Here is an 18,637-nt window from a genome sequence, read left to right on the forward strand (position 1 = left end):
TGACTCTCTACCCTGACTCTCTAGCTATGACTCTCTACCCAGACTATCTGACATAGATACTGTATAGTGAAACCAGTCTCCTCCTGTTAATAGGTTAACATTTCCTTCTCCATCTTGAATGTCATTCCCTCAGCAGTGGGGGTCTTTGGGTGTGTTAACCCCATGGAGCCATGAGTAGCTCTGTCAGCTGATTGATTGTGTTTGGCTGGTGTGTGTGTTTGTGTTGGTGGGGGATTATGTAGAGGGGGATTATGTAGAGGGGGATGATGTAGAGGGGGATGATGTAGAGGGGGATGATGTAGTGAGGAATGATGTAGAGGGGGATGATGTAGTGAGGAATGATGTAGAGGGGGATGATGTAGAGGGGGATGATGTAGTGAGGAATGATGTAGTGAGGGATGATGTAGAGGGGGATGATGTAGAGGGGGATGATGTAGTGTGGAATGATGTAGAGGGGGATGATGTAGAGGGGGATGATGTAGAGGGGGATGATGTAGAGGGGGTGATAGAAGTGCCTTTTAATGGAGAGACAGAAGTACGGAGCAGGATGGAGGGAGGGAGGAGAATGTGGTGGGAGGAGGAGGGCTAGACCAATTGTTTCTTATTGAACTGTGCTATCCCACTGGGCTGATGTGGTGTGATGTTGAGGCCAGAACACTGGGCTGATGTGGTGTGATGTTGAGGCCAGAACACTGGGCTGATGTGGTGTGATGTTGAGGCCAGAACACTGGGCTGATGTGGTGTGATGTTGAGGCCAGAACACTGGGCTGATGTGGTGTGATGTTGAGCCCAGAACACTGGACTGTTGTTCCTTCTTTAGGTATCTCAGACAGAGAAGGGACACCTCACCTTTTCTGTCTGCCCCCTGTGTACCTCCTCCCCTGTCTACGCCATCTCCCCCATCTTCCTCCCGCTCTGTCTGCCCCCTGTGTACCCCCTCCCCTGTCTACGCCATCTCCCCCATCTTCCTCCCGCTCTGTCTGTTCCATGGCTCACCCCTCTCCTCTCCTCTCCTCCCTTCTCCTCCCCTCTCCTCCCCTCTCTCTGGTAAAGTCATTGTGGCGCTCCAGCGATTCAATTTCCGTGCGAGCGCTCTCCCCTGTCCGTCGCCGCGGTTTTATCTCCCTGTTTCCATAAAGATTCCTGCTCTTTATCGCTCGCCGCCACCTGCCGAGAGGCAGAGTGCTCCATTGTGTGTTGTGTGTGTGTCTGTCAGTATGTGTGTCTGTGTGTGTATCTGTCAGTGCCTGTGTGTTGGAATGTGTGTGTGTGTTTCTGTCAGTGTCTGTGTTTGTCAAGGGGAATATGAAACAGAGTCTGTTGTTTTGTTGGGTGTGTGAAAGAGAATGAGAGGTAGAGGGACAAAACTGTGCTGCTTAGAATAACTTTAACATGCAATCAAATTTGTCGACACCTTAAGAGATTATGTAAATATTTTGTCAGTGTAACTGTTAGTAAGTGTGAGTGTGTCTGTCCATGTGTGTGTCTGTCCATGTGTGTGTCTGTCCATGTGTGTCTGTCCATGTGTGTCTGTCCATGTGTGTCTGTCCATGTGTGTCTGTCCATGTGTGTCTATCCATGTGTGTCTGTCCACGTGTGTGTCTGTCCATGTGTGTCTGTCCATTTGTGTGTCTGTCCATGTGTGTGTCTGTCCATGTGTGTCTGTCCATGTGTGTGTCTGTCCATGTGTGTCTGTCCATGTCTGTCTGTCCATGTGTGTGTTTTTTGATTTACTATCCCTTGTGGGGACCAGAAGTGGGGACATTTCCTCAGTTCCCACAAGGAAAAAGGCTATTTTAGGCTTAAAGGTTAGGTTTTTGTAATGGGAATTAATACTAAAACAAACATATGTGTGCCTGCAAGTGTGTGTCTGCGTTTGTCGGTGTTTCATCCCTCTGTTATTGTCTCCTTGCTAATGTCGAGAGCGTTGCCTTTCTGGGCATCTGAAAAAGAGCTGTCTTGTATTGCTTTTAATTGCAGCTCTGCCATTATAGATAAGAGGGCCAATCAGGCGGTGCTTGAGAGTAAACATGGCCTGGAAGGAGTGTGTGTGTGTGTGTGTGTGTGTGTGTGTGTGTGTGTGTGTGTGTGTGTGTGTGTGTGTGTGTGTGTGTGTGTGTGTGTGTGTGTGTGTGTGTGTGTGTGTGTGTGTGTGTGTGTGTGTGTGTGTGTGTCCGGCCCAAACAAACAAACATCCTAGCACAATTGTTACTTTTTAATTAGTATTACCTTTATCAAGCCCAGAGTCAGGAGAAGATTATCACTGTCTAGCAGGCAGCTGCCTCTCTCTCTCTTCTCTCGCTCTGTCTCGCTCTCTCTCTCTCTTGTCGGCGTAATGGGAAATAACAAGGACAGCCATTGGAAAACATGGAACTTGTTGTTATCAGAGTTGAAAGACACACAGCCATTGTAATGTCCTGTTTGAAGTAAAGCACAATTGTGTTTCAAATTACAATTACAAATGGACTTCAAAGCAGCTTTATGCCTCTGTGCTGCTGTTGCCTGCGGTCTAATGGCACTGATTCAGAGTACTGTACCTACAATTATAATTTACCTGTGACATGTAGCTCTCCCCCTTCCCCTCCCCTCCCCTCTCTTCTCCACTCCCTTCCCCTCTCTTTATTTCTCTCTTTCTTTCTTCCTCTGTTCTACTCTCCTCTCATCTACTCTACCTTCCTCTCGTCTTCCCTCTCTCCTCTCCTGTCCCCATCTTCCTCTCCTCTCTTCCTCTCCTCTCCACTCATCTCCTCTATTCCTCACCTCCTCTCCCCTCTCCTACTTTCTTTTCCCCTTCCCCCTTCCCTCTCTCCTCTCCTCTCCTCTCCTCTCCTCTCCTCTCCTCTCCTCTCCTCTCCTCTCCTCTCCTCTCCTCTCCTCTCCTCTCCTCTCCTCTCCTCTCCTCTCCTCTCCTCTCTCCTTCCCTCTCTCATCTCTTCCTCTCCTCTCCCCTTCCCTCTCTCATCTCTTCCTCTTCCTCTTCCCCTCTCCTCTCTTCCTCCTCTCCTCTCCTCTCCTCTCCTCTCCTCTCCTCTCCTCTCCTCTCCTCTCCTCTCCTCTCCTCTCCTCTCCTCTCCTCTCCTCTCCCTTCTCTCATCTCTTCCTCTCCCCTTCCCTCTCTCCTCTCCTCTCCTCTCCTCTCCCCTTCCCTCTCTCATCTCGTCCTCTCCCCTTCCCTCTCTCCTCTCCTCTCGTCTCCCCTTCCTTCTCTCGTCTCCCCTTCCTTCTCTCCTCTCCTCTCCTCTCCTCTCCTCTCCTCTCCTCTCCTCTCCTCCCCTCTCCTCTCCTCTCTCCTTCCCTCTCTCCTTCCCTCTCTCATCTCTTCCTCTCTCATCTCCTCCTCTTCCTCTCCCCTTCCTCCTCTCCTCTCCTCTCCTCTCCTCTCCTCTCCTCTCCTCTCCTCTCCTCTCCTCTCCTCTCCCTTCTCTCATCTCTTCCTCTCCCCTTCCCTCTCTCCTCTCCTCTCCTCTCCCCTTCCCTCTCTCATCTCGTCCTCTCCCCTTCCTTCTCTCCTCTCCTCTCCTCTCCTCCCCTCTCCTCTCCTCTCCTCTCCTCTCCTCTCCTCTCCTCTCCTCTCCTCTCCTCTCCTCTCCTCTCCTCTCCTCTCCTCTCCTCTCCCCTTCCCTCTCTCATCTCTTCCTCTCCCCTTCCCTCTCTCATCTCTTCCGCTCCTCTCCCCTTCCCTCTCTCATCTCTTCCGCTCCTCTCCCCTTCCCTCTCTCATCTCTTCTGCTCCACTCTCCTGACTCCCTAACACATCACAGTGATGGAGGGTTCAGATAGCTCTTCTGGTAATTTCACCGGCTGTCCCCTGTCTTGGATCACTGTCACAACATTAAGGAAATGTGTGTGTGTGTGTGTGTGTGTGTGTGTGTGTGTGTGTGTGTGTGTGTGTGTGTGTGTGTGTGTGTGTGCGTCTATAGGTGTCAGGACAGAGGTTTCCTCCCTGTGAGAGTGGTGTCACTGATAAACAGACGAGATAGACAGGAGGGTGGAGAGAAGAGGAAGAGGGGTAGAGAGATGTAGAGGAAGGGATAGAGAACGTGAGGGAGAAAAAAATATGTCAGAAGAGTGGGAAAGAAAGGGGGAGACTGATGAAGTGAGGGATACAGAGGACATGAAGGCTGAAAGGAGGACAGGAGAGAGTTATAATAGGGAAAGGGGGAGTCAGACAGAAGAAGAGGTATACGTAGGGAAAAGAGCAACAAGATCTCACAGTTTCCTTCAAAACTCTACGTATTATGGTCTATTTTTGACACATTCATTCCTCATGGTTAACGGGTTAATTCTGTGTGGTTACAGGCTAAAAACAGAAACAACTGAAAGGTTTTACATTTTAGGCATTCATTCCAAGGGGTTAAGGTTAGGGTTAAGGTTAGGGTTAAGGTTAAGGTTAAGGTTAAGGTTAGGGCTAAGGTTAGGGTTAAGGTTAGGGTTAAGGTTAGGGTTAAGGTTAGGGTTAGGTTAGGGTTAGGGCTAAGGTTAGGGCTAAGGTTAGGGCTAAGGTTAGGGTTAAGGTTAGGGTTAAGGTTAGGGTTAGGGCTAAGGTTAGGGCTAAGGTTAGGGTTAAGGTTAGGGTTAGGGTTAAGGTTAGGGTTAGGTTAGGGTTAGGGTTAAGGTTAGGGTTAGGTTAGGGTTAAGGTTAGGGTTAAGGTTAGGGTTAGGGTTAAGGTTAGGGTTAAGGTTAGGGTTAAGGTTAGGGTTAAGGTTAGGGTTAAGGTTAGGGTTAAGGTTAGGGTTAAGGTTAGGGTTAAGGTTAGGGTTAAGGTTAGGGTTAAGGTTAAGGTTAGGGTTAAGGTTAGGGTTAAGGTTAGGGTTAGGGTTAAGGTTAGGGTTAAGGTTAGGGTTAGGGTTAAGGTTAGGGTTAAGGTTAGGGTTAGGGTTAAGGTTAGGGTTAGGGTTAGGGTTAAGGTTAGGGTTAGGGTTAGGGTTAGGTTAGGGTTAAGGTTAAGGTTAAGGTTAGGGTTAAGGTTAGGGTTAAGGTTAGGGTTAGGGTTAGGTTAGGGTTAAGGTTAGGGTTAGGTTAGGGTTAAGGTTAGGGTTAGGTTAGGGTTAGGTTAGGGCTAAGGTTAGGGTTAAGGTTAGGGTTAAGGTTAGGGTTAGGTTAGGGTTAAGGTTAGGGTTAGGTTAGGGTTAAGGTTAGGGTTAGGTTAGGGTTAGGTTAGGGTTAAGGTTAGGGTTAGGTTAGGGTTAAGGTTAGGGTTAAGGTTAGGGTTAGGTTAGGGTTAGGTTTATGATAAGTTCTGTTTTTTGAGGTTTTGCACCTTGCGTTGCACTGGCCTATTGTGATCTCTGTTATTGCTTCCATTCTGGGTTTATTGGAAGGTTTGTGTGTATGAGAAAATATGAGATGTATGAATAGTTTACCTACACTTACACTTTGCCATTCAATCCAAGTGGAGCCAAAGATCTAAGGGTGGCTATCCACTTGGATTCTGCAGCCTTTCTCTGGGCTATGGTCCAGGTGGAGACAGTTTCTAGCCCAGTGATGTTCAGATGTATAATAGGGTGTGTTTGGAAATGTGTGACTAGATGTGTAGGAAATTTATTATTAGTGATTGTATACAGATGTTGTTTGAGACGCGTTAAAATTGTAGATCCAGTTTCCCCCACATAGATTTTTTGACATAATGCACAGGTGATTGCATAGACGATGTTGGTGCTGTTTATGTTCATCAGTTGTATGATTGGGCTAAAGGTGTGTGTGTGTGGGTTGTGTATGTTTGTCAGTTGTCTGTAGTAGTGATTTTCTGTGGGTACTGAGGGAGAGGGTATGTTCGAAAATGTTGCATGGACTAAGAGGTCCTTCAGATTGGGATCCCTCCTGTATGCTGAGATGGTTCGGAATGGTTGTAGTGGGGGGAAGGCATGAGGTGTATTTAAAAATGTGCTTGTTAGTCGTAGGTGTATGCGTTGATTTGTGTGTGAGTAGGTGCTAATAATAGGTAACCTCTGGGGTTCAGGCCCTGTACTCAAGATGGGAGTGGGGTTAGGGTTAGGGTTAAGGTTAGGGTTGAGCTTAGGGTTCGGGTTGGTGTCAGGAACAGTACCACCTGGGTTAGGGTTAGGGTTGGGGTTGGGGTTAGGGTTGGTGTCAGGAACAGTACCACCTGGGTTAAGGTTAGGGTTAGGGTTAGGGCTATGGGTTATGGGTTAGGTTTAAGGTTAGGGTTAAGGTTAGGGTTAGGGTTAGGGCTATGGGTTATGGGTTAGGTTTAAGGTTAGGGTTAAGGTTAGGGTTAGGGTTAGGGTTAAGGTTAAGGTTAGGGCTATGGTTTGGGTTAAGGTTAGGGTTAAAGTTAGGGTTAGGGTTAGGGCTATGGTTAGGGTTAGGGTTAAGGTTAGGGTTAGGGTTAGAGTTAAGGTTAGGGTTAAGGTTAGGGTTAAGGTTAGGGTTAGGGCTATGGGTTAGGGCTATGGGTTAGGGTTAAGGTTAGGGTTAGGGTTAAGGTTAGGGTTAGGGTTAGGGCTATGGTTTGGGGAAGGGTTAACACTAAATAAAACAAATAAAACAAATAATAGGTATACAAATCTAATCACATGCTACAATGACAACAGATGTAGAATAACATTGAAATGATTAATTACGGGTTATTTTCCAATAATGCAGAGTTAAAGACAAGAAACATTTTGATGGTATTCTCACGGCTTGCTAGGGTTAGGGTTAAGGTTAGGGTTAGGGCTATGGGTTATTTTGATGGTATTCTCATGGCTTGCTAGAGTTAGGGTTAAGGTTAGGGTTAGGGCTATGGGTTATTTTGATGGTATTCTCATGGCTTGCTAGGGTTAGGGTTAAGGTTAGGGTTAGGGCTATGGGTTATTTTGATGGTATTCTCATGGCTTGCTAGAGTTAGGGTTAAGGTTAGGGTTAGGGCTATGGGTTATTTTGATGGTATTCTCACGGCTTGCTAGAGCGAAATGTGAATTGTTGTAGCACACTGGTCGAAGCAGCAGTCTCTGGCTCTGAGCCACGTGTGTTCACGGCCAGTGCTGGGTGATATTTATTTGTGAACAACAAGGAAGGCATACTGTATATCCACATTAGAGGTCGACCGATTCTGATTTTTCAACACCGATACCGATTAATCGGCCGATTTTTAAAATGTATTTGTAATAATGGCAATTACAACAATACTGAATGAACACTTATTTTAACTGAATATAATACATCAATAAAATCAATTTAGCCTCAAATAAATAATGAAACATGTTCAATTTGGTTTAAATAATGCAAAAACAAAGTGTTGGAGAAGAAAGTAAAAGTGCAATATGTGCCATGTAAGAAAGCTAACGTTTAAGTTCCTTGCTCAGAACATGAGAACATATGAAAGCTAATGGTTCCTTTTAACATGAGTCTTCAATATTCCCAGGTAAGACGTTTTAGGTTGTAGTTATTATAGGAATTATAGGACTATTTCTCTCTATACGATTTGTATATCATATACCTTTGACTATTCAATGTTCTTATAGGCACTTTAGTATTGCCAGTGTAACAGTATAGCTTCCGTCCCTCTCCTCTCTCCTACCTGGGCTCGAACCAGGAACACATCGACAACAGCCACCCTCGAAGCAGCGTTACCCATGCAGAGCAAAAGGAACAACCACTCCAAGTCTCAGAGCAAGTGACGTTTGAAATGCTATTAGCGCGCACCCCGCTAACTAGCTAGCCATTTCACATCGGTTACACCAGCCTAATCTCGGGAGTTGATAGGCTTGAAGTCATAAACAGCGCAATGCTTGAAGCATTGGCAAACGCACGAAAGTGCTGTTTGAATGAATGCTTATGAGCCTGCTGGCGCCTACCATCGCTCAGTCAGACTGCTCTATCAAATCATAGACTTAATTATAACATAATAACACAAAGAAATACGAGCCTTAGGTCATTAATATAGTCGAATCCGGAAACTATCATCTCGAAAACAAAACGTTTATTCTTTCAGTGAAATATGGAACCGTTCCGTATTTTATCTAACGGGTGACATCCATAAGTCTAAATATTCCTGTTACATTGCACAACCTTCAATGTTATGTCATAATTACGTAAAATTCTGGCAAATTAGTTCGCAACGAGCCAGGCGGCCCAAACTGTTGCATGTACCCTGACTCTGCGTGCAATGAACGCAAGAGAAGTGACACAATTTCACCTGGTTAATATTGCCTGCTAACCTGTATTTCTTTTAGCTAAATATGCAGGTTTAAAACTATATACTTCTGTGTATTGATTTTAAGAAAGGCATTGATGTTTATGGTTAGGTACAGTCGTGCAACGAGTGTGCTTTTTTCGCAAATGCGCTTTTGTTAAATCATCCCCCGTTTGGCGAAGTTGGCTGTCTTTGTTAGGGAGAAATAGTCTTCACGCAGTTCGCAACGAGCCAGGCGGCCCAAACTGCTGCATATACCCTGACTCTGTTGCAAGAGAAGTGACACAATTTCCCTAGTTAAAAGAAATTCATGTTAGCAGGCAATATTAACTAAATATGCAGGTTTAAAAATATATACTTGTGTATTGATTTTGAGAAAGGCATTGATGTTTATGGTTAGGTACACGTTGGAGCAACAACATTCCTTTTTCGCGAAAGCGCACCACATCGATTATATGCAACGCAGGACACGCTAGATAAACTAGTAATATCATCAACCATTTGTAGTTAACTAGTGATTAGGATTGATTGATTGTTTTTTATAAGATAAGTTTAATGCTAGCAAGCAACTTACCTTGGCTTCTTACTGCATTCGCCTAACAGGCAGGCTCCTCGTGGAGTGCAATGTAAGGCAGGTGGTTAGAGCGTTGGACTAGTTAACCGTAAGGTTGCAAGATTGAATCCCCGAGCTGACAAGGTAAAAATATGTCGTTCTGCCTCTGAACAAGGAAGTTAACCCACCGTTCCTATGCTGTCATTGAAAATAAGAATGGATTCTTAACTGACTTGCCTAGTTAAATAAAGGTGTAAAAAAAAAAAAAATTGTTATGAAAACTCGAAGTCGGCCCTAATTAATCGGCCATTCCGATTAATCGGTCGACCTCTAATCCACATACTCAGGACCTTTTCAAACATCTGTTTCTAGTGACCAGCCAGAGAAGAGAGGTTATTTGTCTCATATCATAATCCAGCCATGGGAAGTACTGATGACTGTTCAGATATTGATCTTTCTCTCTTACAGCCTCTCTCTCTCTCTCTCTCTCTCTCTTTCTCTCTCTCTGTGTGAGTGTGTCTACATGGTGTGTAGCCAATCTAAACGTGCTAAACACAAGGTAGGAAAGTGTCACAGAGCAGTTTTCCATTTTGTCAATGCTGCAACTCTCTCCCTGCTGGTTTGACAAAATTAATTGCTGTCCCCGGTGCTATTGATGGCCCGACCCAGCTCAGCTCTCTTTGGGCCAGCCCTCTGGCACCATCAGGTGCCCAACGGACCTGACACGGAACCACGGGCCAAGATAAAACAGAAACAGTAACAGGGACCAAGCCTTAGACAGCATAACCTGCCCCGGAACCACGGTTCAAAGCCTTAGACAGCATAACCTGCCCCAGAACCACAGTTCAAAGCCTTAAACAGCATAACCTGCCCCAGAACCACAGTTCAAAGCCTTAAACAGCATAACCTGCCCCAGAACCACAGTTCAAAGCCTTAAACAGCATAACCTGCCCCAGAACCACAGTTCAAAGCCTTAAACAGCATAACCTGCCCCAGAACCACAGTTCAAAGCCTTAAACAGCATAACCTGCCCCAGAACCACTGTTCAAAGCCTTAGACAGCATAACCTGCCCCAGAACCACAGTTCAAAGCCTTAAACAGCATAACCTGCCCCAGAACCACGGCTCAAAGCCTTAAACAGCATAACCTGCCCCAGAACCACAGTTCAAAGCCTTAAACAGCATAACCTGCCCCAGAACCACAGTTCAAAGCCTTAAACAGCATAAGCTGTCCCAGAACCACGGTTCAACGCCTTAGACAGCATAACCTGCCCCAGAACCACAGTTCAAAGCCTTAAACAGCATAACCTGCCCCAGAACCACGGCTCAAAGCCTTAAACAGCATAACCTGCCCCAGAACCACAGTTCAAAGCCTTAAACAGCATAACCTGCCCCAGAACCACGGCTCAACGCCTTAGACAGCATAACCTGCCCCAGAACCACGGCTCAAAGCCTTAAACAGCATAACCTGCCCCAGAACCACGGCTCAAAGCCTTTAACAGCATAACCTGCCCCAGAACCACAGTTCAAAGCCTAAAAACAGCATAAGCTGTCCCAGAACCACGGTACAACGCCTTAGACAGCATAACCTGCCCCAGAACCACAGTTCAAAGCCTTAAACAGCATAACCTGCCCCAGAACCACGGCTCAAAGCCTTAAACAGCATAACCTGCCCCAGAACCACAGTTCAAAGCCTTAAACAGCATAACCTGCCCCAGAACCACGGCTCAACGCCTTAGACAGCATAACCTGCCCCAGAACCACGGCTCAAAGCCTTAAACAGCATAACCTGCCCCAGAACCACGGCTCAAAGCCTTAAACAGCATAACCTGCCCCAGAACCACAGTTCAAAGCCTAAAAACAGCATAAGCTGTCCCAGAACCACGGTTCAACGCCTTAGACAGCATAACCTGCCCCAGAACCACAGTGCAAAGCCTTAAACAGCATAACCTGCCCCAGAACCACAGTTCAAAGCCTTAAACAGCATAACCTGCCACAGAACCACAGTTCAAAGCCTTAAACAGCATAACCTGCCCCAGAACCACGGCTCAAAGCCTTAAACAGCATAACCTGCCTCAGAACCACGGTTCAACGCCTTAAACAGCATAACCTACCCCAGAACCACGGCTCAAAGCCTTAAACAGCATAACCTGCCCCAGAACCACAGTTCAAAGCCTTAGACAGCATAACCTGCCTCAGAACCACAGTTCAACACCTTAAACAGCATAACCTGCCCCAGAACCACGGCTCAAAGCCTTAAACAGCATTTACTGTACCCATGACTTTGACAGTACCCTGGGCCAAGCATAACTGTCTGGACCTGCTCTGCTGCCAGGGTCAAGCCGTAAACATCCCCCTAACCAAGACTATATCAACTGATACAGGACCAAGGGGCAAGGCCAGAATTGAAATTATTCTGACGCTTGACCTTTTCCCTCAGAATGTGTACGCTGTACCTGTGTCAACTGCGGTAGAGCTGTCCCATTTTAATGCTGATTCAGGTTTGGGGGTAGTGTTATCTGATCCTAGGTCTACCCTCCACTTCAGCATATGACTGAGTGTTTGTTGCTAACCCTACCAGGGGAGAACATTCAGTAACAGGCCAATGCGTTTTCTACCCTTCTCCTCCCACTGTAGAGAGTGAAATGTGCATAGGCAAGGCTGAAAGTACTGCGTCAAAGTCCTGGACTTTCTCTAAAAGTCAATAATGCATGCAACCTCTCCCTCCTCCTTCACAACTCCCCCTCGCTTCTCACCCTCCCTTTCTCTCCCCTACTCCCCTTCAACAGGAGCTGTTAGCTTCTCACCCTCCCTTTCTCTCCCCTACTCCCCTTCAACAGGAGCTGTTAGCATCTCAACCCTCCCTTTCTCTCCCCTACAACAGGAGCTGTTAGCATCTCAACCCTCCCTTTCTCTCCCCTACTCCCCTTCAACAGGAGCTGTTAGCTTCTCACCCTCCCTTTCTCTCCCCTACTCCCCTTCAACAGGAGCTGTTAGCATCTCAACCCTCCCTTTCTCTCCCCTACTCCCCTTCAACAGGAGCTGTTAGCATCTCAACCCTCCCTTTCTCTCCCCTACTCCCCTTCAACAGGAGCTGTTAGCATCTCAACCCTCCCTTTCTCTCCCCTACTCCCCTTCAACAGGAGCTGTTAGCATCTCAACCCTCCCTTTCTCTCCCCTACTCCCCTTCAACAGGAGCTGTTAGCATCTCAACCCTCCCTTTCTCTCCCCTACTCCCCTTCAACAGGAGTTGTTAGCATCTCAACCCTCCCTTTCTCTCCCCTACTCCCCTTCAACAGGAGCTGTTAGCGTCTCAACCCTCCCTTTCTCTCCCCTACAACAGGAGCTGTTAGCGTCTCAACCCTCCCTTTCTCTCCCCTTCAACAGGAGCTGTTAGCATCTCAACCCTCCCTTTCTCTCCCCTACTCCCCTTCAACAGGAGCTGTTAGCATCTCAACCCTCCCTTTCTCTCCCCTACTCCCCTTCAACAGGAGCTGTTAGCATCTCAACCCTCCCTTTCTCTCCCCTACTCCCCTTCAACAGGAGCTGTTAGCATCTCAACCCTTACATTTCACTCTTCTCCCCTCCACCCCCTCATCTCCCCTCCTCCCCCACTCCTCCCTCCTCCTCACAACTTCCTCCCCTCCACCCTCTCATCTCCCCCTTCCTCTCCTTCTCCAACAGCAGTTGTTGTCATAGGTCAGCTGTACAGGCAACTTCTGCTCTTCTCCACCACATGCTTTTTTGTTCCATTCATAATTGATGGAGATATTTAAGGTCAGAGGCTTCAGCTCTGAACCCATCAGCACAGGAACATGTCAGAACCCAGTGTTCACTGCTGTCTGTTTAGGAACACGAGACACAGTCAAGTTGACACACAGAAGAGACGGATCAGTTCTGAAGATTTGAATCGAGTGTGATCACGTTGTCTGTCCGTCAGTCTGTCCGTCTCTGGCTTTCTGGTGACTTCTGAAGCTGACCAGCTAGACGCACAGACAGGTGTAAAGATCACACAATTACTCACCATCAAAAGGGTAGGTAGATGGACGGAGAGACCTACAGCCAGGCAGACAGACAGACAGACAGAAAGACTGAAAGATAGACAGACAGATGACAGATGGACAGACGGACACTGGCAGGCGGGCATGTGTGCGTGCACACAAAACACACACACACACACACACACACACACACACACACACACACACACACACACACACACGCACACACTTATTATTAAATGATCGTGCATGCACTCACTCGCTCACTCACTCCTGCACACACTCATGCATGCAAACAGTCAGTCACGCACACGTGTGCTCGCTATGCCCACACGCCCACACACACACACCGTCCTTTGACTGACATTTTCAGGAGGGCTGCCACAGAGATGAGATCACAGGGCTAATATCATAACGCTTGTCAACAGAGGAGAACATCCTCACACACACACACACACACACACACACACACACACACACACACACACACACACACACACACACACACACACACACACACACACACACACACACACACACACACACACACACACACACACACACACACACACACACACAGCAGTTTCACAGGCAGCATCTGACTCTGACATTTCCCTCTGAGTACCAGGCTAACCGGTCAGACCTTTAGAGAATGTTACTCATCCATTCCTCTCTCATGCTTCTTTTATTCCTCTCCTCCTTATCTGTTTGTTCCTGTAGCACGCACAGGTCTGGATATCCACGCGTATCAGGCACCAGAGGCTCTATGGCTTCAGTCACAGTAAAAAGACACACAGTGTTCATTTATCACTTTATCTGTCCGTCAGTCTGTCCGTCTCTGGCTTTCTGGTGACTTCTGAAGCTGACCAGCTAGACACACAGACAGGTGTAAAGATCACATTATTATTCACCATCAAAAGGGTAGGTAGACGGACGGAGAGACCTGCAGACAGACAGAGATACAGACACTGGCAGACAGGCATGTGAGCATACACACACACACACACACACACACACACACACACACACACACACACACACACACACACACACACACACACACACACACACACACACACACCCTTCAAATAAGGCAGTAAATTGTGGTGGCTTCCTGAAAAGCCATTAGAATGGTAATGTGAGGTGGAGTGAATCGAAGAGTCCCTCACCAGACCAGACCCAGCTGGGTGAGAGGGGAATCATTCACCATAAGATGTTGTTCCATGCTCATATCACTGCCATTGTGTCTGTGTGTTTATGTGTGTGTGTGTGTTGTGATGCTCAGTGACAGGTTGCCTGTGGGAGGCAGGGCTGGCATACTGTGGCATTTACTTGCAGACTAAAGGTGAGTCTGCAGGTAGCACAGCTTGCTAGTGCATTGTGGATGGTGATAGAGGAAGGGCTGAGAACACACACTCCTGCTCAGAGGATTGCAGGTTCAATCCCAGAGCTAGGCAGTCCTCTGTTTTAACCCTATCCCAAACCTTACTCCTTGCCAGAATTCATGCTTAAACTTAACCATTTATCCCCGCATAACTCTAACCCCTGGCAAAATTTGAATACTGAAGTGAAACCATGATACCTTGTTAGGCAGCCTGGTCTCATAGACTGGACATGAAATAGTAAACGTAAAACCGGGATACAAATTAGTATGCTGGTGTTACGTTTGGTATGGTTACATAAGACAGATGGTTACTTAAAGCAAACGTCAAAGTAAGGTGGTTGTTCAGGCATATAAAGCAAACGTCTTGCAACCTGAAGGTTGTGAGTTCGAATCTCATCACGGTCAACTTTATCTAATTAGCAACTTTTCAACTACTTACTCATTGTTTTGCTACTTTGCAACTACTTAGCATATTAGCCAACCCTTCCCCTAACCCTAACCTTAACCCTTTTATCTAACCCTTCTTCTAACCCTAACCTTAACCCTTTAACCTAACTCCTAAACTTAACCCTACCCTTAACCCTAACCCTAAATCCTATCCTAGCTATAATTCATATAATATCATATGTTTTTGCAAATTCGTAACCTATTGTATGTTTTGCAAATTCGTAACATATTGTACGAAATGTAATTTGTATCATATTATACGAAATGGGTGGTGGACATCCACAAATGAATATATACCATACGAGATGTAACATAGCATACTAAATGTCTAGGCTTTACATACAGAATAATACGAAATGCTCTGAGACCAGGTTGTGTTGGGGGTTTAACTGATAACCTCACTCTGGGGAGAGGAACAAACACACACGCTAATATGCAAACACACAGGCGAAAACAAGCATACATGCACGTAGAAGCAAGCAGAGTACCCACTCTTAGGAAAAGAGACAAATAAAGACAGCTAGAATCAGATACCCACAATGCCCTGTAGGTGTACGCAGCAGACGGCAGGCCAGCGAAGCGGTGGGGATGGAGTCAGAGTGTGTGTGTGTGTGTGTATGTGTGTATGTGCGTGTGCGTGTGCGTGTACGTGTACGTGTGCGTGTGTGTGTGTGTGCGTGTGTGCGTGTGTGCATGTGTGTATGTGCGTGTGTGTGTGTGTATGTGCGTGTGTGTGTGTGTGTGTGTGTGTGTGTGTGTGTGTGTGTGTGTGTGTGTGTGCGTGCGTGCGTGCGTGTGTGTGTGTGTGTGTGTGTGTATGTGTGTATGTGTGCGTGTGCGTGTGCGTGTGTGTGTGTGATGGAGTTTTTGTTTGGAGCGTCCAGAAACCCTTAGGGTGTCATTACTTCTGTTGCTGAATGAAATAGCTTCAATCTACATAGTGGCCAAGTGTGTGTGTGTGATTGAGTGTGTGTGTTATCATTGAGTGTTATCAAGTGTGTTACCATGGTGACAGATGTTGTTATAAGCAGTAGGCAACATATTCACTTAATTTATATGATCCTCATGAACAGTAGTGTGGTGTTTTGCTGCTAATATTAATTAGTAAAGGATTGGTAAACTACTATAACTATTCTCTCTCTCTCTCTCTCTCTCTCTCTCTCTCTCTCGCTCTCGCTCTCGCTCTCGCTCTCGCTCTCTCTCTCTCTCTCTCTCTCTCTCTCTCTCTCTCTCTCTCTCTCTCTATATATATATATATCTCCCTAAAGCGTCTGGTGGAGGCAGCAGAGGAGGCCCACCTGCAGCATGAAGATGACCCAGACCTACAGGTATGTGACAGTAGAACGTATGCTAGCTCCCAGAGCTAGTGCTTTAGCTTCGTGGGCTAACACGGTCCTGTGCTGCACAGGTGATCTACGGTTCAACATGTTGGGGTTATTAACATGAATATGACGACCAGAGGAATTGTGTTCTACTGTATGTGATTGAAATAATGTTGTACCACAAAAATTGTTATCATATAGGAGAGTGTTTTGAAGATCCACAATTAAATGGCCCAGAAGATGACAGTCACCACATAGCCACAGCTAGATAGCTTCGTTTAAATGCAGGAGGGGCAGGAAGAGAGGGAAAAGCATTAGCAATTTCATTCATGTCCGTTTCACTTCACTGGCTAACCCTCTTTTCCCTTCTAAAAATACACCTGAGGGTGCAAGCCCAGAAAGACCCATAATCTGGCCTTGTGTCTTGCCACTTTCAAATTAAACCTCTCGTAGATATAATGCACACACACACACGCACACACACACACACACACACACACACACACACACACACACACACACACACACACACACACACACACACACACACACACACACACACACACACACACACACACACAAGAGCATGCAGAAATAGACTCAGACATATCTGCAAACTCAGTCCAACACAGCTTTTTCTCAGCCTCAGTTATGCTTCAAATCCATTTCAGCGGCTTTAGCAGAGAGAGAGCAACTTTAGCATGTGTGCAAGTGTACGAGTGTGTGCTTGTGTGTGTGTATGTGTCGATGGGATTGGATTGAAGGGCGAGGTGAATTGAATTTCCAATTGAAGGATTACCAATAGTTTTCCGTTTTTGCGGGGATTTTTTACGCAATATGCACACATTTTTCACATTTGTGTTTTTTAATCAGAAATTATTGCTTATTGGTGCCTTCACGTGTGTAAAATATTATTGTTCTCAGATTTTTTTTAAATCATAGATTATAGTTATGTATGGAAATGTCTTCATTTTTGTAAAACGCTATATATTCATTGTTTAGCAGGAATGGAATGTTCGTATCCTGTATATTTGACTGTGATATGTGGTTAATTCACCTAGCTGTTTTAATGCACTTACTGTAAGTCACTCTGGATAAGAGCATGTGCTAAAAGATAAAATGATTTACATACAGATCTCATATCACTGTATTCAATTATTATTACAAAAATGTGTTTAAATGTGTGATTTGTACAGTTCTTTATTAAACATGTAGTTAGTTGTTACATTTAACTGTAAAACCTAACAGTACTATTCATTTCTCTGAGAGTGAGGCCAATATATAGCATTTTGCAAAAACAAAAGTGATTGATTTTAAACAAATACATGTGTCATTGAACATCCCCATGCCATGATTAGATTGCGAAAAAACACCAATCTCTTACAGAAATTCTTTAAACAATAAAAGCTAATTTACCAATATTTCTGAGTATTTCTGAAAATGGATATATACTGTACATAAATAGTACTGTTACTGTAGTGTTTAGGAATTAAACTCTTCAATTCATCTCCTATATTGGAATCAAGAGAACTGGTTAAGAGAACTGGTCTCTTAATACTGACCCTGGTCTCTTAATACTGACCCTGGTCTCTTAACACTGACCCTGGTCTCTTAACACTGACCCTGGTCTCTTAACACTGACCCTGGTCTCTTAACACTGACCCTGGTCTCTTAACACTGACCCTGGTCTCTTAACACTGACCCTGGCCTCTTAATACTGACCCTGGTCTCTTAACACTGACCCTGGTCTCTTAACACTGACCCTGGTCTCTTAACACTGACCCTGGTCTCTTAACACTGACCCTGGCCTCTTAATACTGACCCTGGTCTCTTAACACTGACCCTGGTCTCTTAATACTGACCCTGGTCTCTTAACACTGACCCTGGTCTCTTAACACTGACCCTGGTCTCTTAACACTGACCCTGGCCTCTTAATACTGACCCTGGTCTCTTAACACTGACCCTGGTCTCTTAACACTGACCCTGGTCTCTTAACACTGACCCTGGCCTCTTAATACTGACCCTGGTCTCTTAACACTGACCCTGGCCTCTTAACACTGACCCTGGTCTCTTAACACTGACCCTGGTCTCTTAACACTGACCCTGGTCTCTTAACACTGACCCTGGTCTCTTAACAGTGAGCCTGGTCTCTTAACACTGACCCAGGTATTGCTCCCGTCTCACCTGTGTCAGCAGGTTCCCCCTCATTTTACAGAAGCAAAACAATTTGGCATTTAAGGGCTTTGTTGATGTTGTCCATTAGATTATTTAATTTATCTGTTTGGTTAGTCCTCTCAGTGTCTGTATCATTAATGTTTGGTTAGTCCTCTCAGTGTCTGTATCATTAATGTTTGGTTAGTCCTCTCAGTGTCTGTATCATTAATGTTTGGTTAGTCCTCTCAGTGTCTGTATCATTAATGTTTGGTTAGTCCTCTCAGTGTCTGTATCATTAATGTTTGGTTAGTCCTCTCAGTGTCTGTATCATTAATGTTTGGTTAGTCCTCTCAGTGTCTGTATCATTAATGTTTGGTTAGTCCTCTCAGTGTCTGTATCATTAATGTTTGGTTAGTCCTCTCAGTGTCTGTATCGGTAATGTTTGGTTAGTCCTCTCAGTGTCTGTATCATTAATGTTTGGTTAGTCCTCTCAGTGTCTGTATCAGTAATGTTTGGTTAGTCCTCTCAGTGTCTGTATCATTAATGTTTGGTTAGTCCTCTCAGTGTCTGTATCATTAATGTTTGGTTAGTCCTCTCAGTGTCTGTATCATTAATGTTTGGTTAGTCCTCTCAGTGTCT

At 45.7% G+C, this 18,637-nt stretch overlaps 1 protein-coding gene across 1 annotated transcript in view; it reads left to right on the forward strand.

The window, feature by feature from the left end:
* The window catches only part of cacna2d3a (calcium channel, voltage-dependent, alpha 2/delta subunit 3a), a 238,163-nt gene that overhangs the window by 93,778 nt on the left and 125,748 nt on the right, over positions 1 to 18,637 (forward strand). Inside the window, exon 8 of the mRNA XM_039011568.1 lies at positions 15,791 to 15,850. Coding sequence (XP_038867496.1) covers positions 15,791 to 15,850 — 60 coding nt within the window. The remainder of the gene's footprint in view (positions 1 to 15,790; positions 15,851 to 18,637) is intronic.

Source organism: Salvelinus namaycush, chromosome 16 (genome assembly GCF_016432855.1).
Source record: "Salvelinus namaycush isolate Seneca chromosome 16, SaNama_1.0, whole genome shotgun sequence".
Taxonomy (NCBI): Eukaryota; Metazoa; Chordata; class Actinopteri; order Salmoniformes; family Salmonidae; genus Salvelinus; species Salvelinus namaycush.